At 52.9% G+C, this 26,252-nt stretch overlaps 3 protein-coding genes and 1 non-coding gene across 5 annotated transcripts; 2 read left to right on the top strand and 2 right to left on the bottom strand.

Annotated features, from left to right (window-relative positions):
* The first annotated feature begins 1,897 nt into the window (after nt 1-1,897).
* On the top strand, nt 1,898-2,009 carry LOC112411685 (U5 spliceosomal RNA). Its single transcript, XR_003005679.1, has one exon. It is a non-coding gene; the product is annotated as a U5 spliceosomal RNA (small nuclear RNA).
* A 3,804-nt stretch (nt 2,010-5,813) lies between these two features.
* Nucleotides 5,814-11,095, bottom strand: BTBD19 (BTB domain containing 19). 2 transcript variants are annotated; one of them, XM_024762924.1, is made up of 8 exons: nt 10,560-11,095; nt 9,086-9,299; nt 8,940-8,993; nt 7,691-7,750; nt 7,523-7,591; nt 7,314-7,445; nt 7,061-7,186; nt 5,814-6,933 (listed from the first exon to the last, which is right to left on the bottom strand). In XM_024762924.1, exons 1-8 carry the CDS (start codon nt 10,643-10,645, stop codon nt 6,799-6,801), a joined length of 876 nt encoding a protein of 291 aa, XP_024618692.1. In that variant the 5' UTR covers nt 10,646-11,095; the 3' UTR covers nt 5,814-6,798. The 2 variants fall into 2 exon arrangements, with proteins under 2 accessions (XP_024618692.1, XP_024618693.1); XM_024762925.1 differs by having other exon boundaries at nt 5,820-6,933; nt 7,523-7,750; nt 10,560-10,827.
* Nucleotides 11,096-12,744: 1,649 nt separating this feature from the next.
* Nucleotides 12,745-13,510, top strand: DYNLT4 (dynein light chain Tctex-type 4). Its single transcript, XM_024762935.1, is given in 4 exon segments — nt 12,745-12,764; nt 12,807-12,994; nt 12,997-13,334; nt 13,336-13,510. Coding segments are annotated over 4 exon segments (687 nt in total). The 3' UTR covers nt 13,477-13,510.
* Nucleotides 13,488-18,486, bottom strand: PLK3 (polo like kinase 3). Its single transcript, XM_024762936.1, has 15 exons — nt 18,123-18,486; nt 17,854-17,961; nt 17,643-17,759; nt 17,374-17,503; nt 17,205-17,292; nt 16,313-16,408; nt 16,027-16,225; nt 15,789-15,915; nt 15,504-15,595; nt 15,169-15,262; nt 14,949-15,032; nt 14,693-14,855; nt 14,406-14,535; nt 14,114-14,227; nt 13,488-14,006 (listed from the first exon to the last, which is right to left on the bottom strand). The coding sequence occupies exons 1-15, from the start codon at nt 18,330-18,332 to the stop codon at nt 13,815-13,817; spliced, it is 1,944 nt and encodes a 647-aa protein (XP_024618704.1). The 5' UTR covers nt 18,333-18,486; the 3' UTR covers nt 13,488-13,814.
* Nucleotides 18,487-26,252: the final 7,766 nt, after the last annotated feature.

Genomic DNA, 26,252 nt, shown 5'->3' with positions numbered 1-26,252 from the left:
AGATGGGGATAGCAGGGAGGTATTTTAGGAGTTTTGTGCCCAGACCAACCTCCAAGGCAGAGGCCTCTGCAAGTCAGCAGTCAGCTTGGCGCCCCAGAGGCATCTTTGGCCAGACAGCTAGGGGATCAGTAGGGGCACTGCTGAAATTGAGGTTGCATTAGCAACCAGGGAGGCTCTGTATTTGAGCTGTTTGTTCTGTGAATGTTGAACAGGCCCACTATACAGAGGCCGGGACGGTTCTGGCCACACCCCTGGGTGTAGAGTGCAGAGTCTCATCTGACGCACGAGGTGGGGGAGGTCTTTTATTGCCCTTCTCCAATTATCCCAGGGCTCGGTCTCAACTGACACACATACACACCCTGGGTTCCAGCCACCCACTCACCAGGACCGATCCCACCCCCAGAGTACTGCTTTCTCACACTCCACCCCACCAGGCCAAAGGCCAGAAAATCATGTTCTGACCAAAAGTGGGCAGGGAGGTGGGGGGGGAGGGGGAAGACTGCTGCAGCTGAATCAACACTAAGATGCTTGAGAAGACTTAAGAGAAGCAGGCGGTTGGCTTGGAACCTAGAGTAGGGGATGCATCCAGGATGCCCAAGGGATGGACACTGGATTTGGAGCCAGTAGTGTTTGGGTCACTTTGGAGGGGCTTTTGGGTAGAGCAGGAGAGCTCACCAGGCTGGAATAGTGCAAAAGATGTCACTCCATCGGTGCCACTTACCAGCTGAGTGACCTGGAAAAGTCAGAGAACCTCTCTGAGCCTCAGCTTCTTCATCTGTGAAATGGGAAGATTAGAGCCTATCTTGTAGGGTACTAGTTTTTCCTTTCAGGATTTTAAATGAAATATTTATGTAAGACATCACCCGGCTTCTCATAGGTGCTATTTCTGTAGTTTGTGGGATATTAGCTATGCTGAAAGTCTGTGCTCCAACTGCATGCTTAGTGAATAACCCTGAAACATTGCCCAGTGTCCTGGTGTGGCAGCAGCTGAAGGATTCCAGCCAGTTGGAGCCGGACCACCCCAGGAATGGTCAGTTCCGGGGCACTGACCACAGCCAGTCTTGGGGACAAGTCCCAGTGTTTGCAGGACAGCCCACCCTGCGGCAGTGCACACCATTCAGCCCCGTTCGTGGCTCCCCATCACTGATCGCACAAGGTCAAAGCCAAGCCCTCTCCAGGCCTAACTCCATCTAGCCTCTGCCACCATCCCAGCTCTCTCAGGACAGCGACTGGCTGGATTCACACCCTCATTCAGACACACCACACTCTACTCCAGACAGACATTACTTTCTATGTTCCCCACCCGTAACTTCACAGAGGCCGTTCCCTCTGCGGAGAACACGTTTCCACCTCCCATAAACCCGAACCATCCTTCCAGATAATTTGGATGCCATCTCCTCCAGAAGGGGTGGTGACCTGCCTCCTACATGGTCCCAAAGTCCCTGAGTGTCTGTGCTTGACCGTTTCTGCTTCTGTCCCTAGAACAGGGTTGGGGGCGGGTGGGGGGAGGGGTGGTCCCTGAGGGTACCGAATGGTAGGACTTAACCTCAGCCTGGGTAAGGAAGCGCCGGCTCCCGGGCGGACCCACAGCGATGAGAGAGTGCTGCAGCCCTGGGGTCCCCACGGTGCCGCCCTGCCTGGCCAGCGGCTGGTGTCGCCCAGCTGCCGGAACGGGCTGCGATTTGCATACCCATGGTGCACCACGAAAAGACAGTTTCACGCTGCTTGAGTTCCCCCCACGGGGTTTGTCCACTGTTGCAGGGGACAGTGCCTATTAGAAATCTATGGTCTGTGTAAATCCCACGCAGGGAGCGCGAACTGCGCAGGAGCGGAGCAACCATAAGTGAGCTGAGTGTTACGTTGTTCTGGGAGTGTTCCAAGCGGAAGCGAGTAACCATATTGCGGTTTTTCTTCAGCTCGTAAAGGATTTTCGCCTTTTACTGAAGATTTCCATGGAGGGAAACAGTTTTGAGAGTTTATTTTTTGAGGTTGCGTATTTTAGTGGGGGTACATATTGGAGTTAAAAAAATGAGAAGTTAATGTTTGATCCTGTGTTTTAACAACTTGTCTGTAATTACCCCGGGGGAATTTAGACGAAAGTTCGTGTCGGAGGTTGGAGTTCCTTTCCAATTATTCACTTCGTTTTGCGAAGTGTGCCTCTTTTACTTTTCTTCTGGTTTCTCTCCAAGGCTTAGCAGTAAGTGATGAAGTTGATGAAATAAAGGAAGGCGTGAAAAAGCACTGAACGTTTTTGGCTCGACATATAGCGACACAAATTAAGCGCAACAGTGTTCATTTACAATCAGGCTTATTGGTTCCCTTCCTAAAAATAGCAGAGGAGGCAGCTTGGTCAGATTGTTCCCGTTCAATGCTCGCTCGAAGCCAGTTTTCCGTGTAAATATACACGGTTCCTTCTCTTAAGGAGCTTAAGTTTTTGGTGAAACCAAGAACTAAAAAAAAAATGGGTACATAATACAGAATCTCAGTGAAAAGTGCTCTACAGCAAGAGCATTATTGAGAGGACAGGGCTAGCTAGCAAATGTGGTTCTCTTGTTCCTGGGTCTTAGATCTACCTCACGGTAGGGGAAGTTACCTAGATCTGTGGCTTTAAGTAAGTATCATCTCCTACCTGGTGTCCTCCGAATTCACAGCCATCAGCTGCTCCCACTGACTCTCATATTCAAAGTATATGCTTCACACAACCGCATACGTCTTACTTCCTCCAGTGCTAGCAAGCTGCTCCAAGAGTTCTTGGATTCCGGCAATAGCCTCCCAGCCCTCGCCTCACTCCCTTGACCGTCTTTGTCCCAATCCTCCACACAAAGGCCAAGTAATTGTTTAAAATGTAAATCCGATCACACCACCACGTCAATGTGTAACATGTTTTTTCTTCAGAGTGCAAACCCGCCCCGGAATATCATACATGCATTTCTTTACTTGTCTGCTCTTTCTCCTCCTAGAATGTAGGTTCTGTGAGGCAGAGACTTTACCTGATTTGTCCTCTGATAGATCCCATGACCCTAAATCAACGTCTAGCACATGAACACTCAATGAATATTTGTGTAACAAATGAATGAAGAGATTTATTTTCTAAACACATGTACTGTCCCACTACAGTCCTAAGCATTTTACAAAATTAATCTTCCTGAGAACCTAAATAGATTCTATTTTTATCTCCATTTTATAAACAAAGAAACTGAGGCATAGAAAGTTAAATAGCCTCAATCAAATCACAAAGCCAGAAAATGATGGAGCTGAGATTCAAACCCAGGCAGCTTGGCTCCAGAAGAAGCATTCTCTTCATCACTGTGCTACTTAGCGATGGGGTTCAGGACATGCTACCCTAAAATATGGCACCTCCGCATATTATTTTAAGCTGAAGGAGTTTGAGAAAACAGGAAAGTCATTCTGACCTCCTCACTCCCTCAATGCCCGACACACACACACACACACACACACACCCCATGAAACAGGTCATAAAACTCTCAAGTGACAGCTGCCCTTAGTATACCGAGAGGAAAGCAGCATCATCCCCAAGGACAAGAAGACTCTGAGAAGAATTCTAATGAGCAAGTCTTGCTAAATTCCCCCCCAGATTACTACCCTTTAACCTAGCATAAAAATACTCAGGCTTAACTGTTTCTTTTGGTCTTCATTTCCTTATGAAGGCTCCCATGTCACGTAAAAACTTACATTAAATAAATTTGTAGGGACTTCCCTGGTGGTGCAGTGGTTAAGAATCCTCCTGCCAATGCAGGGGACATGGGTTTGAGCCCTAGCCTGGGAAGATCCCACATGCCGCGGAGCAACTAAGCCCGTGCACCACAACTACTGAGGCTGCACTCTAGAGCCCGTGAGCCACAACTAGTGAGCCCTTGTGCCACAACTACTGAAGCTCACACGTCTAGAGCCCATGCTCCACAACAAGAGAAGCCACCACAATGAGAAGCTTGAGCAACGCAACGAAGAGTAGCCCCCGCTCACCACAACTAGAGAAAGCCCGCTCGCAGCAACAAAGACCCAAAGCAGCCAAATAAAAATAAATAAATAAATTTATTTTTTTTAATTGTATGCTTTTCTCCTGTTAATTGTTTTTGTCAGTTTAATCTTCAGATCCAGCCAAGCACCTGAAGAGGAGCAAGGAAAACTTTTTCCTCTCAATATTACCTTTTTTTTCAGCAAAATGAATCATGCTCTACTTGGTCTGCACTGTGCTTTTCTTACCAAAGATCATGGATTTCTTTTTTTGTTGTTTTTTAATTTTAGCTGCGCTGGGTCTTTGTTACAGCGCACGGGCTCTTCGTTGTGGCACACGGGCTTCTCGTGCAGGCTTAGTTGCTCCGTGGCATGTGGGATCTTAGTTCCCAACCAGGGGTGGCACCCGCATCCCCTGCATTGGAAGGCGGATTCTTAACCACTGGACGACCAGGGAAGTCCCAATCATGGATATTTTTTAATATCACTGTAGGAATATACCATAGTTAATTTAACCAGTCCTCTAGGTTAAACCAGTCCTCTAGGACTAGTTTGTCTTCAATTTTCATTATCCAAACAAAGTGGTACTGAGGGTAACCACATTTTCAGTCTTGAGAAATAATAGCAAATAACTATTTTTAATCCATGTACAATATTTTTTACATAAAATCCCTGAGAAAGAAGAATATTTTTTTCCAATTAGGGACTTCCCTGACGGTCCAGGGTTAAGACTCCGCACTTCCACTGCAGAGGGCACGGGTTCGATCCCTGGTTGGGGAACTAAGATCCCACAAGGCGAGAGGCACAGCCAATAAAAAAAAAAAGTTAATTGTCCCTAATTTCACACTGATAGTATCTTTTTTTTTTCTTTTTTTGGCTGCGTTGGGTCTTTGTTGCTGCACACGGGCTTTCCCTAGCTGCGGTGAGCGGGGGCTACTCTTAGCTGCGGTGCGCGGGCTTCCCATTGTGTTGGCTTCTCTTGTTGCAGAGCACGGGCTCTAGGTGCGCGGACTTCAGTAGTTGTGGCACGCGGGCTCAGTAGTTGTGGCTCATGGGCTCTAGAGCGCAGGCTCAGTAGTTGTGGCGCATGGGCTTAGTTGCTCCGCGGCATGTGGGATCTTCCCGGACCAGGGCTCGAACCCATGTCCCCTGCATTGGCAGGTGGATACTTAACCACTGCTGCTACCAGGGAAGCCCCACACCAATAGTATCTTAATGGAATAAAATAACATTTAAATAAGAAAGCAAAGTCATCACTGAACATTTACAGAGCACTGATTATGTGACAGGGACTGGGGAAGTAGAAATGAATAAGGCAACACTCCAGGCCCCAGAGATCTTTCTCCAGGGAGATTCAGATCCTCAAGAAGACAAAAATGTGTAACAAATGAATGGGGAGTCTTCAATAACCAAGAAAGTAAATCCAGAGCTGGAGGACCATTGCCTTCAGGACCAGTGAATTTATGCAAAGGCAGTAGTTGAGAGAAGAGTTGCTAATGTTTGGAACCACTAGTAATTTTGAGTTCCCTAAAAGTGAAACCGATTATATTTTGTCCTGAGGGCAGTGGGAATGTTGAGGAACTTAATAAGGAGAGTAGGGGTGACAATCTTAAGTCTGGCAGCAGTGTGGGAAATGGTTGGGGGGGGGGGGTCGCTGCTGGAGTGAAGGCAGGAGGATTAATAAGAGCCTGTGGCAGTGATTCCTGCCACAGATACGACTGGCTGAACTGGGCTGAGAGAACTGAACCAACTGGAAAGATCTTGTAGGAGAGGAAAAATAATTTTCTCTCTACTCTCTGTGCTCCTGGCTGAGACCTTTGTAATAAGACATCTTAACAAGAGAAAACAAAAAAACCCAGAAGTTTATTAGCATGTATATCTCATGTATACATGGGAGATACCCAGGGGAAAATGAGTAGCTCCCTGAAGTGGCCTAAAATACCTGCTTAAATACCTCCTTCAGCTAACAATAGAAAGAAAACTGTGGGGAGGCCAGTTATAGGAAGGCCATCAGGAAAAAGCACCAAAAGCAAGGATAAGGTTTATTAAGCAGATTTCACTGACTTCGCTGGAAGATTCTCCTGTGAGTTAGTCATCCTGGTACAGAGAGGGAGACACCCTTACAAATGGAGATTTCCATTCTAAAAATTTCCCTTACAAAAGGGTAACTTCTCTGTTTTCAAAACTTCTCCCTTTTCTCAAAATAATCAGCTTAAAATAACCTTATGCCAAAAAGGCATATTTTGGGATGGCATATTCTGCTACCTTTCAGCCTCTTAAAAGGTAGAAGCCTCGGGAGGCAGATGTGAGGAAGAGGAATAAAGCAAGGATGAGCGGTAGACTTCTGGCTTGGGCACCCACGGAGATGAGAAACACGATGGGGGCAAAACTGGAGAAAGATGAGGGGCGAGCTCAATTTTGGATTGAGTCTGAGGTCTCTGTGGGACATTTAGAGAGAGATCGTCAGGAGGCAGGTTTGGAGTTAAAGAAGGGGCTGAGTTGAAACGATATGTGGGAATTAAAAGAGTAAACAGGGTGGGCGAGAGTGCCCAAGAGCCGGCTGTAACGCCACAGCACAGCGCGAAGGAACCCACTTCCCGGCTTCGCGAGGACCTTGAAGCCAAGGCTCAGCCCACTGACACGCCGCTCAGGCCCGCCCTCCCCCGGAACTTCACCCACAGCCCCTGAGCTTGTCAGACTGCCGCCCCTCCTGCGCCCCGCTAGCCGGGCATTCTGGGAGCGGAAACCCGCTCCGAGCGCGGAGCATGTTGGGAGCTGTAGTTTAGGAGAGGCCCAGAATTCCTCGCAAGTCGCGGCATTTGGTCACTTAAAGGGCAGGTCCAGAAAGCGATGATGCTCCCGGGGCAGGGTACCCCTCCGGCGGCGGCACGGGGCGCCCCGGGCCACATCCCCTCTCCGCAGAGCATGGCATTTCCACGCCTCTACGATCTGTTCCACCTGCAGGGGAGGCGAGTCATGGCGGAGTCACGCAATACCTACCTCAGCCCGCAGATCCTGGGCTGCGCCCCCCGCCCTTCCCCCCACGCCGCGGAGTGAATCTGAGCCGTGTTCCCCGCGTCCGTACCGGGATGAGCGGCTCCCGCCGGTTCTGCTCTTCCAGGGCGCTCAGCTCTGCCGGAGCCAGCAAGGCCAGTCTCAGCTCCCGCACCACCGGGGCCGCCACCTCGGCCGCAGGCCGCTCCAGCACCGCCTGCCGACGACGCCAGCGTTGAGCCCAGGCGGGCGGGGGCACCTGCCCAGCCGCCCGCTCTCCGGGTTCCTGCGGCCCGAGCCTCCTTCAGCGCCCCCACCCCGCGCTCCCCTCAGCTCCCCCTCACCGCGCCCACGCGCGCCCAGCTCCGGGCTGCCAGGACCAGCTCGGCCTCATCCACGCAGAGCTTGTCGCTGCGCAGCAGGAGCAGCAACGCGGGTGCCGACAGCTCCAGGAAACCACGGGTCCGGAGGGTCTCCTGTGGGTCCGCGATTGGGTCAGTGGGGAGCAGGATGAGGCGTGTGGGGTTGGGAGTATGAAGGTCGGGAGCTGTACCTGGCTGTGGGCCTCTATGAAAGCTACACAGCGCTCCTGCAGCGGTCCCAGGCCAAAGGATACGGCAATCTGAGAGCAGAATGAGGGAGGTCGGGTTGAGACTGGAGGGGCCATGTAGCCCGGCCCTCCACAGGGGGACCACCTGCAAGCCTGTCCAGCAACACCCACCTGCAGGGCCTCACAAACCAGCTCCACATCTAGCACCTTCATCACAAACTGCAGGCACAGCTGGGAACAGAAACGAATGTGGGTTGTGCCCAAATGTCCCTCTTCCAAGACCCCAGCCCCAGTCCAGAAGCAGTGAGCAGGCTTGGAGCAGTGAGCCACCCAGGCTTATAGCAGTCCCAGGCCCATACAGACCTCCCAGGCCAAGGGAGGCAGGGAATCACCAGGGCCCGAGACTTGGCAAACCTGGAGGAACTAGAAACTAGCAAAGCCAAGCCCAGCGACCTACCTTTTAGTAACATTCCTCACTAATCAAGCTAGGTAAGAGCCATGTGAAAATTCCACTCTCCCTTTCTCTCAGGACACTTATCTTTCTCCATGTGTCCCCCTCTGGACTCTTCTCTTTTAACCAGAAACTTGAATTTCATCCACAACATCTCCCTCTCACCCCCCACATCCAGAAAAGCACCGGGTCATGACAATTCCACTTCTCTCAAAGCCATGCACCTCTCTCGGGCAACCACCCCCACCCCCACCCCCCCTTACTGGACTGGTAAGCCCTAATCCATTCTCCCCTTAGCTTCCAAATCCTCACTCCTTTATCTGAAACCTCATGAATTTCCACTGCCCTCTGGGTAAAAGAAGTCCAAATTCTTGAAAGTTCTGCAGGAACCAGCCCTTGGCATGCTCTCCAATCTCATATCTCCCTCTCCCCTCACACATTGAGTCCAGCCACACTAAATGTCTCACCAGCATCTTTTGTACCTCATGTCTCTGTAACTAGAATGCCATCTCTCCTCTCCCCCTCTGAACAAACTCCTACCTGTTCTACCCGATCCAACACAAATGTTTCCTCCTCCAGGAAGTCTTCCCCTCCTCTCTCCCTGGTGGCGAGACTAGAGACTCTCCGTACAGTCTCAGCACCATTTGCCCTTATCTGTCACACTTCTTATGGCACTGGGTTAAGAGTTTTCTTGTGTCTGTCTCTCTTTGAAGAACAGGGATCAAGGCTAACTTATCCTGGTATCTACAGCACCATCCATAAACACTCCACATGCCCCCACAGCACACACAGGGCACGTGCATATCCGTTTGCACACAGGCACACATAAGTGCCTATCTACACAGAGATACCCATACTTATGTCTGTACCGGTGCACGTTGCTCTCCAGGCTAGCCGGTGTGTGAGGCAGGATAGGAACTGAGCCCATAAGAGGCAGGGGAAACGGGATGAGGCGCCACATAAACCCACCTCTCGCAGTTCCTCCAGCCCATACTCCACAGCCGCCGTCAGCACCTCCAGCACCTGCAGAGTGGGTGATTGGGGGAGTGGAAAGGAGTCTCCCCCGTCCCTCAGCCACCCCTCCTCCCACCCAGACCCCTGCCCGGTGGGCTCACGGAGTGGCGGTGCAGCTTGGCACTGTTGGTGTACAGAAACTCCAGCACTGCCAGGAAGGCCTCAGCTGGCACGGTGCTCAGCACCACAGGGCTAGGCACCCCGGGGCCCGGCTCTGAGCCCAGAAGTCGCTGGAAGAAGTTGCATCTACATGCCAACAAGCACCGGTGGGCAAACACCTCCTGCCGTTCTTGACCGACGACAAAGCGAACATCACTGTGGGAGAGAGGGGCAGAGAACTAGGAAGAGGAGACCAGAGTCTCTGTGCAACTCTAGGCTTTGCCTTTGCCCAACTCCGTTTCCTTATCTGTCCTGTAAAAGAGACAGTCCCTCCAGCCGAAGGTCTGGGTCACACAGGCGTGGTTCTAATTCCAGCTCCACCTTGTGGTGCCTGGGCAAGAGACTTCCTACTCATTAACTCAGCTTTCTCATCCCTGAAACGGGATGCGAATCCCAAACCCTAGGAGGTGGCTATGTTTGATCAATTGATCACTGAGGGGGCACCAGGGCTGATACAAGGTTGATCCCAATACCCCTCTCCTCCCCGCCCCCAGCCTGTGTCTTGGGGGAAGGGAAACTCTTTTTGGCTTCTCCTCCACAGACTGCAAACTCAGCTTTTTCAGCCTCCTCCAGACAGGAGAGGGTAGGGTTGGGGGTGCAGAGTGCACCGGCTGCAAATAGACACGTCAGTGAGGCACCATCATGAGGCCGGACCACATTTTCCATCTTCACGATCACTACCGGCCCCAGCCTCTGGGCCTCTGAACAGCATAGCGGGTAGGAAGCAAGAGATGAAGCTTGAGCTTCCTGGAGCCTCCCAGTCTCAGGTCCAAGGCCTGGGGGTTCCCACTGCTCAGACCAGACTGCGATGCCCAAAGAAGTAGGGTTATAGGAGTCACCGACCCGTAGGGAGGGGCCCAGCTCCGAGGCAGGGGGAATACAAAGCTGCATTCTAGTTCTCCTGACCAGCGTGACCCCCGTACTCTATCCCTTGGTTTCAGACAGCACAGCGTCCTGGGCAGGCAGTGTGCCCCAGGCAGCACCCTTGAACTACTTCCTGTCTGCAACTCTGGCTCAGTCTCTTGAGCTTTGTTCCTCTTGTGAGTCCGCAGTTCCCAGAGCAGGGTTATCTGCTCCTCTGCCTCCCTAGGGAGGCACTCAAGTTACATTCCATTTCTCAGGGTCCTGGGGGCACAGGGCTCTTCTCTGCCAGGAGCCTAAGATCCAAAACAGGAAGGCCTTTCCCTGAGGTCACATAGCTGCTCTGAGCTCCGGTCCCCAGTGCCCCCACCTCTGGCTCTCGTAGACACTAAGCGACCAGTAGTTATCCTCTACACTTGACTTCCCCAGACTGAGTTCACCAGGGAGGAGGGTCAAGTCCTAATTCCCCACTTCCTCTGTACCCAGCGCTTCCTCAGAGTCAAGGGGCCCAGCAGAGCCAGCTAGGGAAAACCCACAAACAGGGCCCCCCCTCACCTGTATAGGGGGTTGTTGACGAGGCTTCGGAGTGCTGTGGAAAAGGGCGCAGCCTCCCCGTGCACAATCAGTCCTGGGGTCTCCATGGGTGGGGTAGGGCAGGGGAGTGAGCAGGAGGAACAGCCTAGGAGGCCTGTTGTCTGCTGGTCCGTGGGAGGCGGTAGGTGGAAGGAGCAGGAGGCCTGGTTGAGCCCTAAAGCTTGTGAGGAGCTAGAAAGGCCCGAGAGGGAGGGGCAAGAGCTTGGGAGGCCTGTTTGCTGAGAAGCTAAAGTTTAGGAATGAGGCAGGAGGCCCAGGTTCCTGAAGGCATCAGAGGCCAGTGGAGGAGGCCAGAGGCTTGGCTTGGGGATGGGGACTCAGGGAGGGGACCAAGAGAGGCCAAGGTAGAGCAGACTGGACTCGGGAGGAGAGGCTGGCTGTGGATGAGGCCCCAGCTGGGAGCATGCCCAGGCAGCGCTGGGGTGGGAAGCCTGTGGGTTTCCACGGAAACTAGAGCCCAGCCAGAGACGAGGCCCCGCCCAGCTCCCACAGGCCCAGAGAAAACTTCAGCCCTAGAGGGGCCCTAAGCAGAGTCGGAGGGTCTTGGCACCCTGGCCCCTGCCTGTCCTGGGTTCAGAGTTCAAACTCCCTGCCCCCTCCCACCCTCCCCCCAACAGGCACACAGGGTCAAGATCGGGCTAGCCAGGCCTGGGGAACCCCCCTCAGCGGGGAAAGTCCTTGTCCCTATGGACCGTTTTCAGGGCCCAGACCTGGCTTGTTTGGGAGGTGGCAGTCCTGTTGCTCCCAGAGAGGGGTCAGGTGAGGAGGTGTCACCTCTGAAAGAGGAGTCATGGTCTCTGGCATCCCTGAAATGCAACCGAACGGGGGAGGGGGGGGTCGGCAATCTGAGCAGTAGGGCACACAAGAGGTGTGGATAGGTCAGCATTGAGGTCAGCAGGGTGCACTTAGGAGTGGAGTCATCACTGTTGCATCAGGTCTGTATTCGATGGGTCTCCCTTCCCCCTCCCCCAGCCCTGAATTGAGGAAGTCATCCGAGCCACACCCTAGCTCTGCACAGGGAACGGAAAACTTTTGCCCTAGTTGAGGCTGACGGGGAGATGACAGGGCCGGGGGCGGGAGTGGGGGAGCTCCTTCCCGTAGGCCCAGGTCCGGATTTCTGAGGGGCCTCCCCCACAGCCTCAGGGTTTCCCCATATCCCAGGCCCTCTGAGACTTGCTGACAAGTGGAGAGCCAGTCTTCACAAGGGGTGAAATGGACAGTGGGTCAAGAGCTCTGGGGTGGGGGGACACCAATCTGACCAGAGCCCCTCTCTACATCTGCCCCTTCAGTCAGACTTGTATGCCCTTGGGCTCTAAGCCCCCGCTGATCCCTCTCCCCTGATGACTCAGTCACCTGGCAGGTGCTCATAGTAGGCACACTCCCAGGTTAAGCCAGAGCCGGGACAGGAAAGAGGGAACCGGGAAGAGGGGAGTGCTTGCCCAGTAACCCATGGCAACTCCACAACAAAGGCAAGGGGCCCTTAACCTCCCACCTGCCAGCCAGGCCAGCCAGACAAGGGCTGTTAGGAGAGAGCTCGGAGGCCAAAGGCTACAGGTGACTCAGGTGTCTGAGGAGTTTCGGGAGAAGAGGGCAGCCATCCCAGAAGTGATTCTGGAGGTAGGCCCGGAAGCCAAAAGCGGAGAGTGGAAGGACCATCCTGAGTCACCTGGCCCCAGCCGCAGCCAGTTGTAGGGATCCTTGTGCCACCGTAAGAGCAGGTAGGGGTGGAGGGTGTCTGGATTCAAGACTCACAGGGCTAGAAGGATCTGTGGGGGATGAAGGAGTTGGGTCTGTCTGTCCCTCCCTCTGGTCAGGGGGTGGAGGCGCCACTGTCTAGGTTGAGGCAGAGGGCAGATACATCTCCCCCTTCTGCTGGTGAAGTCAGGTGGAAGGGAGAAAAGGAGGTGTACTTCGAGCTCATTTAACTAATCTCCATAGTGCCCAAGGCAAGTGGAGCTCAGGGGGCAGGGATAGCAAGATGATAGTCTGAGCAGCATCGCTCCCCTTATTGTGTCCCTAACAGCCCTTAACCCTCTAAGCACCTAGGAATCCACGCAGCCCCGGACTATTTGATTCACCTGTCCCAAAAAAAACAGGTAAGAAGGGATTAGGGGTTAAAAACGCTTATCATTAAGTAAGAGACGGGATGGTGTACAGAGACGGCCAGTGAGGGCCATCCCATCCAAGCGTGGGTCTTCCAGCCGGCAGGTCCACGGCTGGCAGGCCTGTGCCCTCCGGTTACGAGGAGGAGGAGGCTGCCAAAGACCATGGGCTGAAACAATCACCAGCGCAGCCTCCAGGCCGTCTGCCCAGCATCGATGAGACCCGACCAGACGGCACGGCCCCGGCCTCCCGCCGTGGCTCCGTGCTAGGTCCGGCCTCGTCCTTTTCGCGCCGCACTCGCTGGCCGGGCCAGGCGCAGGTCTTCGGGGTCGGCGCCCATCCCTGGGCCCCTTGCCCCCTCTAGGCTCGCGGGTCAGCTCCTCTGGCTTACCCCTGGCGGCCGCCCGCAGGGCAGCGCCCTCGTACCACACGGAGTCGGCACCACGGGAGCGCTGTGAGGCCGCGTGTGCACAGCAGGCCCTGGAAGCGGCGTTGGAGGCAGGATTGCGTGAAGCGTGCTACTCCCACGCCGAGGCCGGGCGGCTGGCGCCGGAGCTGTGTGAGCTGGTGCACGTGCGCCTGCGCCTGCGCGAGCTCAGCCCGCCGCGCTACAAGCTGGTGTGCAGCATGGTTGCTGGGGCCGCGCGCCGTACAGGGCATGTGCGTGGTCAACCGCACGCTCTGGGACTGGGCCCGCGACAGGCTGGCCACGGCCGCGGTCACCAACGCCTCCTTCTTCGCCGTGGCCACGGTCCACAGGCTCTACTGCGAGTGAGGACTCCCCCGAGTTTTGCAAAAACGGTTTATTATACCAGGAGGAGGCCCTCCCTGGGGCTCACATCCCAATAAATAAATGTCTGTCAATAAATAAAAGTGGTCCATAAATAACGCCCCCTAGCGAGGGGCTAAGGCTCAGGCTTTTCTTGGAGAAGGGGTAGGAGGCTGCCTCCAACCCCAGTAAAGCTGGTCCCTGATTCCCTGGGGGATTCGGCCCAGAGCCCCCAGTGAGGCACCAAAGGAACAGGGAGGGCCACAAAGGCAAGGGCCAGAGCCTTACAGGCATAGGCGTCAGGCCTGAGGGCTTGGGTGGTGGCCGGCCCCGCAGGTTGGGGCCTAGACTGGGCAGCGGTCCCGGAGCAGGCGCAGAGCATAGCAGAGCCGCTGCCTCAGGTCTGGGGAGCAGCCCAGCTGCTGAAGGTGGGAAGCAAGGTAAGTACAAGCACTGCGATTGCGGGCCACAAAAGTCACAAGGAGGGGCTCCCAGCCACTGAGGATCAGCTTGGTGTGGTCTCCGTAGAAGTTCACCTGTGTGCAGGAGGGTGGCACTGATCAGGGCCTAAGGCCCAGACCGTTTCCTCCCCAGCACCCTGGACCTCCCAGACCTTACCCCCAACTCCAAGAGGAGCTCTTACCTGGATGGTGCCATCACTAAAGAGCATGAGTAGGGCCTGATCAGTCTTGACCCACTGTAGCAGGAGTGGGGGGACAGGCACCTCCACCTCTTCCACACTGGGCAGATCTCCACCCTGGGAGCAGGGGCAGGTCACTTGTCTGACATGAGTCAGTCCTCTCTCCATTCATGTCTCCCTTAGAGGTTTAGCTTCTAGCTGCAGCACCCATCCCCTCGCCCACCCACCCCCAAAGGGGAACAGAAAGGGATCAGGATGTGTTCGTCCTCAACGTGCCCCACCCCAGTCCACAAACCTTCATGAGGCGCTGCTCCATGTAGGAGGCAAAATACCTCAGGACACTCAGCTGAGGCTGCAGGGCCCGAGGCACAGCACCCACAGAGAAGGAGAAGTGCTTGGTGCTGGTGGGGTCGTAGTGCACAGTCCTGGAGGGGAAGAGATGGAGACAGAAATCAGATGGAGCCCTGTACCCACGCCCCTCCCCTGAGAGACTGCAGGTCCGGGAGCCCAGGAGCACACACCAAGGTACAGCCCTGCTGAGTACAGTGGGCTGGATACAAGACACCCCATGACACCACTTACTTTCTGTTGGCTGACAGGGCCATGTGTGTGCCATCGTTGAAGAGCACAGCCACACGGCAGCTGGACAGTTGATACCCAAAGCCAAACTTGTTGGAATAGTCAACCCACTTGCTGACCCACACCAGAGGCTCTGGCTGGGCCAGGGGAGCGGGGTTCTGTTCAGCTGTCATGGAAGAGGAAGGAATGAGGACCTGTTCCTGGCCTCCCAGTCAAAGAACTCCCACCACCATTCACATACACCAGACCCCAGCCTCACCTGGGGACATGAAGGCCAGGCAGTTTCTCAGAGCACAGAGGGCTGACTCCACCACTGTGGCCACAGTCAGACCTTCTTCAAACCCTGAAGGGAACAGGGCACTGAGAATTAGGCAATAGTCCCCAAGGTCCTAGACAGTGACTCTCCACCCACTCCTTCCCTTTGGGCCTGGTCTCAGGCCTAGCAACCTCTAGCACCCTTCACCCTCCTGGTGGCTCACCATCTCCACTGCTCGCCAGTGTCCCACGGGGTGAACTGTCCTCAAGTGCTGTCTCTACCAGGCTGATGGGGGCTGGACCTGAAGCTGCCGGAGCCTGGAGGGTTGGGTGGAGAAAGGGAGTGAGATAGGCCCCGAAATCCAAATCCTTGAGTGTCCATGGCCTGGCCCTGCCCTGGCACCCGGGGCACCCCAGGTCAGCCCTTCCTGGCCGATGAGACACAGCCAATTAGGCCACCACGAGGCTAGATGTTTCATCAGCCTCTTTTATCCCAGGCTTCCGGCAGCTGCTAGGGTGGGGGTGAGTCAGGGGAACACTGTCCACGTGAGCACCTCACCTCGGGCCTGGCACCCTGATGGCCAATGGACATCCGAGTGAGGCTGTTCACCAAACAGGAGACTTCGTCCTGCTCCTCAGGATGGTTCTTATCTGGGTGGGGCGAGACAGAATCCTCAGAACCCTGTCCAGCCCCACTGCTTCCCGCTGGGATGATACTGTTAGGCATACCCACGTGCCTGTGTAACACATGCTCTCCCCAGGGACTCAGACTCACACCCTCACATGTACTTGACAAGCCCCCTGCCGCTCTGTACCCTCAAAACCACTGACATCCCAGACTCACTCTTACTCTTCTTCCTCCCAAATAGGCTCTTGGTAACTTTGACAAACAGAATCCTAGCTGGGTTAAGGGGTGTCAGGTCTGGGACTGTCACACAGCTGCTGACAGGGAGCCGGTAGGGGGTGTAGCCCTGAAGAGAGAAGGCGTGTGAGCAGAGAAGAGCAGTGCAGGGGTCCTGTCACCTGCTCCCATTCAATCCCCTGGGAATCCGCAGACTGGACATGTCTGAGGGGCCACAAACCTTGGTAAAGAAGTTGTGGCGCAGGATCTGGTCAATTGAGGGGCGGTCTTGGGGTGAGGCTCGAAGGATGGTGGCCAGGAGCTGCCGGGCAGGCAGTGAAAGGCTGGCAGGCAGCGTGTAGTGAACCTGTTTGATGCAGCGGTATGTCTCCTTCAGGTCAACTGTCTCAAAGGGGGGGCTCCCACATAGCAGTGTGTACCTGTGGGGCAGAGAAAGGGGGTCAGGAGTAAAGTGGAACATATGCCTCCCTGGGTACCCCCTGTGTGCACATGACCCTGGGACTCACATGACACAGCCCAGGGACCACACATCTGCCTCAGGGCCGTGGCCCTGTCTCTGCAGCACTTCTGGGGCCACATAGTTGGGGGTGCCACAGATGGTCCTGAAAGGGGGTAGGGAAGAGCAGAGGACAAGGTTCAGAAGCAGCCTGGCTGGCCCCTCATCCCTGCCCCCACTGTGAGTTCAGACAAAGCAGCTGCCTGTCACCAAAGGCCAGAGAACTCCTGCTTGTTCTGAGACAATGGATGCTGGGGATGGCAGCTGAGTCCCTGCCCACCCGCCTGGCCCAGCTGCTCAGCTGCTCTGCAGGACAGGGGGAGGCCCTGACCCCCAACCCAGCCCCCTCCTCCAGGGTCAACAGAGGGTCCATCACTGATCCCTTCCTCCTTCCCCCACTCCCGTCTGTCAGACACCCGTACAGGATGTCACCTCCTATGGTCTGTGCCACACACACCAACACCAGCTGTCACGTCCCCCATAAACACTCAACTACCACACATGCTATCTGTTTTACACCCAGTCTTCGTTGCCACAGTAGGTTATCGTGACACACGGGGTGTCATGTCCCACCATCCCTACACTCTCAGTCCATCTCACACATTCTTATGTCACCATCCACATTCACACAGGATCAGTCATACACCTCCAAGAATCCTTACACCCATCTGTCTCGGGGACTAAACACACAGAGGACCCACAGCCTCTCCATCATTCCCATTCACCCAGGCTGCCACTGCCACCATCTCACACACACACACACACACAGCCCATCATCCTTTCCCATCTATTACACAGACACATCAGGCAGTCATCGTGCCTACCACATACATATTTAGTGTCTGTCACGCACGTCATCTGTGTCACACAGACTGTGGCCACCCTCCTCCTCAAACACTCACTTGTTCCTATGCTCCGGGGGCTCCAACCTGGTTGCCAGCCCAAAATCCCCCAACTTCAGTTCCATGTTCTCAGTGATGAAAAAATTTCCTGGACCGGGGTAGAGAAATGTGTCAGACGCCTTTTTCTCTGCCTCCCCAACCCCCCATCCTGTTGGCCCAGGAGTCTCACCCAGCTTGAGGTCTCGGTGCAAGATGCCTCGCTGGTGCAAGTACTTGAGTCCGGAAAGGATCTGCCGAAGGTAGTAGCGCACCTCTGGCTCCAACAGGGTGTGCCGGGCCTTCCAGATGTGGGCCAGGGACTGCAGAGAGCCACTGCCTCAGCCCCTCGTCTGCCCTCCCGGATCCTCCCTCCACTCGTGCTTGCTGAGGAAAAGCAGGGCTCCAACTTTGGGTCTTAAGGTCCCCATTCCCTCCACCACCTCCATCACCATCCCTCACCTTTCGGCTGCAGAGCTCCAGGAAAATGTATATGTTGTCAGCATCCTCAAAGTGGTGCGAGAAACGCACAATGTGGCGGTGCTGCAGGCCGCGGTGCAGCTCAATCTCGTTTAGGATCTGCAATGGGGACGCGGGGTTGTCATTCGCAAAGGGCTCCCACGCCACTGTCCCCACCCCACCCGTCATTTGCTGGGACTGGGTCCCGGCTCACCTTCTCGCGCTGATGCGGCTTGGTGATGCGGCTCTGCGAGATGACTTTGACCGCGTAGGCATTGCCGGTCTCTGTGTCAGTGGCCTCGTAGCAGCGGGCGAAGCCCCCCTATAAAGGAGGGGGCATCAGGCAGGGCGCTCCAGGGGAGCGCCAGGGCAGGCCAGCAGAGGTTCCCGCGCCGAGGCCAAACGCCCCTGCCACGCCCCGCGCGGGCAAAGAGGCCAGCAGGGTCCCCCTCTACCCTCGCTGACACCACCCCCCCAGCTCACCTTGCCCAAAAGGCGGCCTTTGAAGTAGGTGCGGCCGCTGCGCGGGTCAGTGATGAGGCGCCCAGCGTCCGGCGCCAGCGGCCCGGCCAGCACCTCCGGCTCAGGTCCCGGCATGGGACTCCCAGGAGGTCCGGGCCCGGCGGGGGGCGCTGGCAGGGCGGCAGCACGCGGGAAGGGGCGCGGGGACAGGAAGCCGGTCGCGGGCTCCATGAGGGCGGTGCGGCGCTGCGCGGGCCCGGCTAATTCTGGCTTCCGCCAGGCCGCGGCAGCGCGTGGCGCTGGCTGGATTTGCTACGCGGCGCTCGCGCCCGAGAGAGCCCAGCGTTTTTATCAATGAACGCCTGCCCCCTCCCTGGCGTCTCGTCATTAAGAGCCCGCCCCCTTCCTGGAGGCGAGTCACCAAAAGCCACGCCCTTCCTCGGGCCTTACGTCATCAAGAAGCTCCTCCTCCCACCCATGCACCCGGAGGCCCAGCTTCCTGCTCCAGCCTTGAAGACGCAGCCATACCGCTAGTCACCATGCTGCTGGCCATCAGGATGTAGGAGCCAGCTGCGTCCCCGGTCCCCTACCTACCTGGTGATTGAGAGTCCCTCTAATGGGGGTCCTCTTTTCCCTCATCCTTGGGGGCTTATGCTGAGGTCCGAGGGGGCCTGGACATGTGGGGAATCCCCCTGGCAACTAGATGGACTAGCGTTCCAGCCTGGAGGACAGAGGCAGGGGCGGCGCTCGCTTTTGCCTGAGCTCGTCAGCAACACTCCCCCTTAAGTGCGCGGGAATTTGCGCGCACTGGCACTGGCCACGCCCTTGGACAAAGCCCCCAGGCTCAGGCCAGTGCTGCCCCCCCTTAGGGCCTGAGAGGAATTGCACGCTCCCAGCTGGGCTTACCTGGCGTGGGGAGGAGCGTGGAGGCCTGGGCTGCTATGTTGAGTTTTGGGTTCAAAGAGCCTGGCATTCAAGGCTTTTGACATGAGCCAGGCCACATCTTTCGCTACCCACATCCACACCTTTGAAGGGCAGATCTCAGGTTCTGGAGGGGTGCCTATTCCTTTTCCCTGAAAACAACCACTACCCTGGGTCAGCAGCCAGAGGCCAGAAAGTGAGGAATGGGAATTGTATTTTCTCAAATCTAGCAATAGACAATTGGGCAGGTGGTCCCCGGGCCATCTGAACCCCTAAATCTGGTCTATGCCTACCGTTCCCAGGGCCAGAGACAGAGAGATGGGGACTTTTTTAAAAAATTTACTTTATTTGAAGTATAGTTGATTTACCATTTTGTTAATTTCTACTGTACAGCAAAGTGATTCAGTTATACATCTATATTCTTTTTCATATTTTTCCATTATTGTTTATCACAGGCTATTGAATATAGTTCCCTGTGCTCTACAGTAGGACCTTATTGTTTATCCATTCTATATATAATAGTTTGCATCTGCTAATCCCGAACTCCCAATCCATCCCTCCCCCATGCCCTCTCCCCCTTGGCCACCACAAGTCTGTTTTCTATGTCTGTGAGTCTGTTTCTGTTTCGTAGATAAGTTTATTTGTGTCACATTTTAGATTCCACATATAAGTGATCTCATATGGTATTTGTCTTAATCTTTTTGACTTGCTTCACTTGGATTGATAATCTCTAGGTTCATCCATGTTGCTGCAAATGGCATTATTTCATTCTTTTTTATGTCTGAGTAGTATTGCACTCTATATACGTACCACGTCTTCTTCCATTCATCTGTCAATGGACATTTAGGTTGTTTCTATGTCTTGGCTATTGTAAATAGTGCTGCAATGAACACTGGGGTGCATGGGTCTTTTCTTTTTTTAAAAAAATAATTAATTAATTAAATTAATTTTTGGCTGCGTTGGGTCTTCGTTGCTGCACATGGGCTTTCTCTAGTTGCAGCAATCAGGGGCTACTCTTCGTTGCGGTGTGTGGGCTTCTCATCGCGGTGGCTTCTCTTGTTGTAGAGCACGGGCTCTAGGTGCGTGGCCTTAGTTGCAGCGCGTGGGCTCAGTAGTTGTGGCGCACAGGCTTAGTTGCTCTGTGGTATGTGGGATCTTCCCGGACTAGGGCTCGAACCTGTGTCCCTTGCATTGGCAGGTGGATTCTTAACCACTGCCCCACCAGGGAAGTCCCGCATGTGTCTTTTCGAATTATAGTTTTCTCTGGATATATGCCCAGGAGTCGGATTGCAGGATCATATAGCAACTATATTTTAATTTTTCGAGGAAACTCCATACCATTTTCCATAGAGGCTGCACCAATTTACATTCCCACCAACAGTGTAGGAGGGTTCCCTTTTCTCCACAGCCTCTTAAGTGATGAAGAGTGTTATTTGTAGACTTTCAAATGATGGCCATTCTGACTGGTGTGGGGTGGTAGAAAGGTGGGATCTTAACCCCTCTGAATCCCAGGATCACAGGCTTCTTCCTGGGCTTGTCCTTTCACCTCTCTGTGCTCACTCTGTACCATCCAATCAATTATTAACCTGTTCAGTCCTCAAAGATCTGAGAGCACCTAGTAAGTGCCAAGCACTGTGTGTATAAGATTGGTCAAGGTTGCAGCCCTCATTTAGTTTACATTCTGCTTGATGGAAACAGATAATAGGCAAGTATATAAACAAGGTAGCTGCAGGCTGTGAAAAGTGCTGTGAAGGAACTAAACATAGGAGCAACCAAAGAGCTTACTTTAGAGACAGTAGTCAGGAAATTCAACAAATATTTATTGAGTACCCAATTCCTGTCAGTTTTATCTTCCAAATATCTCTGAAATCTATGCACTTCGCTCCATCTTCCCCAAGCACCCTAATCTGGGTCACAGTCTCTCAGGTTGGGATAATTGCTACAGCACCTTGCTGGTCTCCCTGCCTTTAGTCTCATCTCCATTTCAACCTCTCGCCATATGGATATCCCACCCAGTCCCTCATCAGGCCCACAAGAGCCTGCTTCTCTCACCTTGCCCTCCATGACCCCTGAATGGAGAACCAAACCAGCCAGAGAGGTGGAGAAATATTAGTAGTTCAGAGGAGTGAGGGGAAGAGGGGAATGGGGGTGGGCAGGAAGGCCTTAAGTGCCATACTCTAGAGTTTGGTCTTTATTCTACAGGTCAGCAATTTTCTAGGCGGGTAGATGGTAGAGGTGAGGCCAGAAAAAGCAAATCCACAGGGGAAATGGGACTGAGGCATGTATAGTTTGATAAGGCATATTTGATATTGCAATTTTTAAAATTTATTTATTTATTTATTTTTGGCTGTGTTGGGTCTTTGTTGCTGGGCTTTCTCTAGTTGCAGCAAGCGGGGGCTACTCTTCGTTGCGGTGCGCGAGCTTCTCATTGCGGTGGCTTCTCTTGTTGCGGGGCATGGGCTCTAAGTGCGTGGGCTTCAGTAGCTGTGGCACGCAGCCTCAGTAGTTGTGGCTCGCAGGCTCTAGAGCACAGGTTCAGTAGTTGTGGCGCACGGGCTTAGTTGCTCCGCAGCATGTGGGATCTTCCCAGACCAGGGCTCGAACCCGTGTCCCCTGCATTGGCAGGCGGATTGTTAACCACTGCGCCACCAGGGAAGTCCTGATATTTCAATTTCATATTTGGAAAATAAAGCAAAATGTCTTTGTATGAGTTTTCTAGGGTTGTCATAACAAAATACTACAGACTAGGTGGTTTAAACAACAGATATTTATTTTCTCACACTTCTGGAGGCTGGAAGGTCAAGATCAAGGTATTGACAAGGTTGATTTCCTCTGAGGCCTCTTTCTCAGTTTGTAGATGGTGTCAGTCTCCCTCTGACTTCACATGATCTTTTTTATTTTGGAGCCCCACGGAGCCCCCCCACCCCCACCCTGTGCCTCGCGGCATGTGGCATCTTAGTTCCCAGACCAGGGATCGAACCCACACCTGCTGCCGTGGAAGCGCAGAGTCTTGTCTTAACCACTGGACCACCAGGGAGGTCCCACATGATCTTTTTCTATGTGTCCTAATTGCTTCATCTCTTAAAGACATCAGTCAGAGCAGATTAGGGTCTACCTCAGGACCTCATTTTAACTTGACCTTTTTAAAGTTCGTATCTCCAAACATAGTCACAATCTAAGGTACTGGGGGTTAGGAGAAGTCAAAGCTCCATCCATCTTAGGTTTTCATACAGGACTCTTTTTTTTTTTTCAGTTTTGTATTTTTTATTAGTAGAATTTATTTTTTAGAACAGTTTTAGATTTTTCAGAAAAATTGAGCAGACAGTACAGAGAGTTGTTGTATACTTCCCCCTGCCCCTGCCCCGCACACACAGAATTTCCCCTATTATTATCATCTCACATTAGTTGGTACATTTCTTACAAGTAACTCTTCAGTGGTTTCCCATTGCTCTGAGAATGAAATCTAGAATCCTTGCAACCGTCTATAAAGTTCCCCATAATCAGGCCCTGCCTAACTCTCTAAACAATCTCTTCTTGTCTACTTTGCTCCAGCCAGGCCTTCTCTTTCTTCCTCACACATAATACCTGTTCTTACCTCTGGGCCATTGCACATTTATTCCCTCTGTCTGGAATACTTTCCCCCTAGTCTTTACTTATTACTCATTCATTCTCATCTTTTCTGGCTTAACTCACATGTCACCACCTCAGAGAGGTCTCCCCAACCACACTACCTAAAGTTGGATTCCCTCAACAAATTAACCCATACAGGACTCTTCAACAAAGAGATTAACAAGAACAATACAAAAAACAAAAAGCAAGTTTATTAACACGTAGAGCTTATGTATACATGGGAGATATCCAGGGAAAAATGGATAACTCTCCCATGTGGCTTAGAATTTAGGCTTAAATACCATCTGAGTAGGCTTTCCTGCTGGCGCAGTCGTTAAGAATCTGCCTGCCGATGCAGGGGACATGGGTTCAAGCCCTGGTCGGGGAAGATGCCACATGCTGTGGAGTAACTAAGCCCGCAAGCCACAACTACTGAGCCTACGTGCCACAGCTACTGAAGCCCATGCGCCTAGAGCCTGTGCTCCGCAACAAGAGAAGCCACTGCAATGAGAAGCCCGTGCACCACAACAAAGGGTAGCCCCCACTCGCCGCAACTAGAGAAAGCCCACGCGCAGCAACGAACACCCAACACAGCCAAAAATAAAATAAATTTTTTTTTTAAAGTACCATCTGAGTAGAGAAAGGGGGAGGGGAATGTAGGCCTCTTAGGGGAGAGTAAATAATTTCTAGGAAAGATGAATGGGCCCTTAGAAGAATGAATGGGAGGTATGATAGTTTATGACAAAAGTGGCCTGGATATGATATAGAATTCTAATTTCCTCTCCCGTGATATGAGATGAAACTCCCAGGAAGGGGATTTATGACCATTGAGTTCCTTTTGGAGGCTCTGTCTTTAGGCAGTTAAGGGGAGTTCAGAGAAAGCCTCTCCCTGCATTTGCTGTTTTTCAAGTGCCTACGGCTCAAAATAATCAATATGCCAGAGTGGCATATTTTGGGGTGGCATATTCTGTAACCATCACTGGCTCCTCCCCTTGGGAGGTTAACAAGGCTCCTGAGTCCTCCTCCGGGAGCCACAGCATCAGGAGGACATCCTCCTGATGCTGTAACTGGAGGGGCTGGCAGCCTGTTCTGCCTCCTCCCTCAGTGTAACATATGCTGCCATTAAGGGATCTTATGCACCTGTCACATACCAGGCATGGGGCTAAGCATTTATCTTCTGGACTGCTCACAGTAACCTTATGATGTGGATGTGATTATTATCCCCATTTCACAGATGAGGAAACCGAGCCTCATGGGGCTAAGCCTCTTGCCCAAGGTCATATGCAGCTACCAAGGGGCAGAGCCAAGATCTGAACCCAAGATGTCTGACGCCACTATTCATCATTGCCTGACTTTTTCTTTTTGTTTGGCTGCGTGGTATGTGGGATCTTAGTTCCCCAACCAGGGATCGAACCCGTGCCCCCTGCAGTGGAAGCACGGAGTCCTGGACTGCCAGGAAATTCCCCTGCTTGAGTTTTCTCAGAGCCATAGTTCTCTGACCTTGCATCTGTCCTCCTATACTACTCCATGTCTCCCTGTCCCTCTTACTAGTGCCCTTTCTCCTCCCCCCAAGACTCTCACAACCCCTGCCCAAGCTGAGTTTTTTCTGACCTCTCTGGGTCTCCATCCCCCAGAGGATGCTCTCAGGCCCACTGCTAGTCGAGCACGTATCCCACACTCCTTGCCCCTTGGCAGCTCAGAGTCAGAATCTCTTGACAGTATCAGGTCACAGAGGTCAAGGGAGTCTTTCAAGAATGAAAGATACCAAGTAAGGTTAGGACTCAGGAGGGGCCTACTGGATTCAGCAATAAGGAGATCTCAGGTGTCCTTGGTGGTGGCAGAGGTGGAAGTAAAAGAGCTGGACCAAAAAGAAGAGAGATGCTAATAGCTACAGTAGCATTTCATGCTTACCAAGCGCTTTATAAATATTAATTCATTTAATAGTCACAACGACTCTGTGAGATAGATACTATCATTCGGTTTCCCCAAGGGGAAATTAAGGACAGAGAGGTTAAACAGTTTGCTCAAGGTCAAGGTCACAAAGGTAGTTCACAGTGAAGTCCGGATTTAAAAATCTGGGCGGTCTGGCTCCAGACTCCATGCTGTAAACTGCCAAGTCATATATACAGCTCTTGGTTGTGAGGAGGGGAGTGGGCATTGGTGGTTAGGACTGGAAGAGAAGGAGAGGCAAGAGCCAGAGGAGGATAAAGAAGGGTGGGGAAAATGATTTATAGGTGGAGTGGTTCCCTCTCCTGGACCATAAACCAAAGGGACCTGACAGCAGCTGGGAAGGGAGATAAAGTGACCGAGGAAGGAGGGGCTGGGTGGGGCCTGGGGACTGCTCCCTCCTGGGGCGAGCCTTCAGGTTCTGTACCTTTACCCACAGCTCTGTGGGAATTCACAGCCCAGTGATCCAGAGAGTTGGTAACAGGCAGATGTGAGGTAACAGGCAGATTCACAGCCCAGTGATCCAGAGAGTTGGTAACAGGCAGATGTGAGGGGGCCTCACATGGGGATGGGGGCTGAGGTCTGAAATGCAGCCAGCTGGTCTGCCCTCAGGGAGCACTGTCAGAGAGAAGCTACCAGGACTTCAGGGCCTGAGCTCCCACAGTCCCAGGGCCTGGCTTCCCAGGTACCAGAGACTCTTTAAGTGGTAAGCAGCCCAGAATGCTCTAGAAAAGTCACAGATCAGAGCTTGGGAAGGGGCTGCATGGCCAAGATAGCTGAGGCCCCAGAGCTGGTATCTTGCCCTTCCCAGGTCAGGTCCTGGGTCTTCCAGACCTCCAGGACACACACATGGAGTCCTGTTCTTTCCACATATGGACATCTCACCTGGGCCCTGGAAGGAGAACATAACTTGTCAAACCATGAGTTGGCTTCCAGACCTTGCTCATCCAGGGAGTTTCTTATAAAAATTGGGGAGGGGGACCCCTCAGGTTAAAATATACATGCACCCCAATGTTCATTGCAGCCCTATTTACAATAGCCAAGACATGGAAGCACTGTCCATCGACAGAAGAATGGATAAAGAAGATGTATTACATACATAAATGGAATATTACTCAGCCATAAAAAAGAACGAAATAATGCCATTTGCAGCAACGTGGATAGACCTAGAGACTGTCATACTGAGTGAGGTCAGACACAGAAAGACAAATATCATATGATATCACTTATACGTGGAATCTAAAACAAGGGTACAAATGAACTTAGTTACAAAACAGAAGTAGAGTCACAGATGTAGAAAACCAAGGGGATGGGGGCGGTAAAATTGGGAGATTGGGATTGACATAGACACACTACTATATATAAAATAGATAATTAATAAGAGCCTACTGTATAACACAGGGAACTCCTCAATTCTCTGTAATGGTCTATATGGGAAAAGAATCTAAAAATGAGTGGATATATGTATAACTGATTCACTTTGCTGTACAGCAAAAAATAACACAATATTGTAAATCAACTATACTCCAATAAAAATTTTAAAAATAGAATAAAAAGAAAGAAAGAGAAAAGAAAAGAAAAGCCTGCCTGGGTTCAAGTCCTCCCCAGCTTTACTGAGATGAATCAGATGCAATCCTGTCCTCAAGGGTTTCATGGGCTGGAGGGGAGATCTCT

The sequence above is a fragment of the Neophocaena asiaeorientalis genome, unplaced genomic scaffold, assembly GCF_003031525.2.
Source record: "Neophocaena asiaeorientalis asiaeorientalis breed wild unplaced genomic scaffold, Neophocaena_asiaeorientalis_V1.1 scaffold645, whole genome shotgun sequence".
NCBI classification, from domain to species: Eukaryota; Metazoa; Chordata; class Mammalia; order Artiodactyla; family Phocoenidae; genus Neophocaena; species Neophocaena asiaeorientalis.
This window is presented reverse-complemented; position numbering and strand designations above follow the sequence as displayed.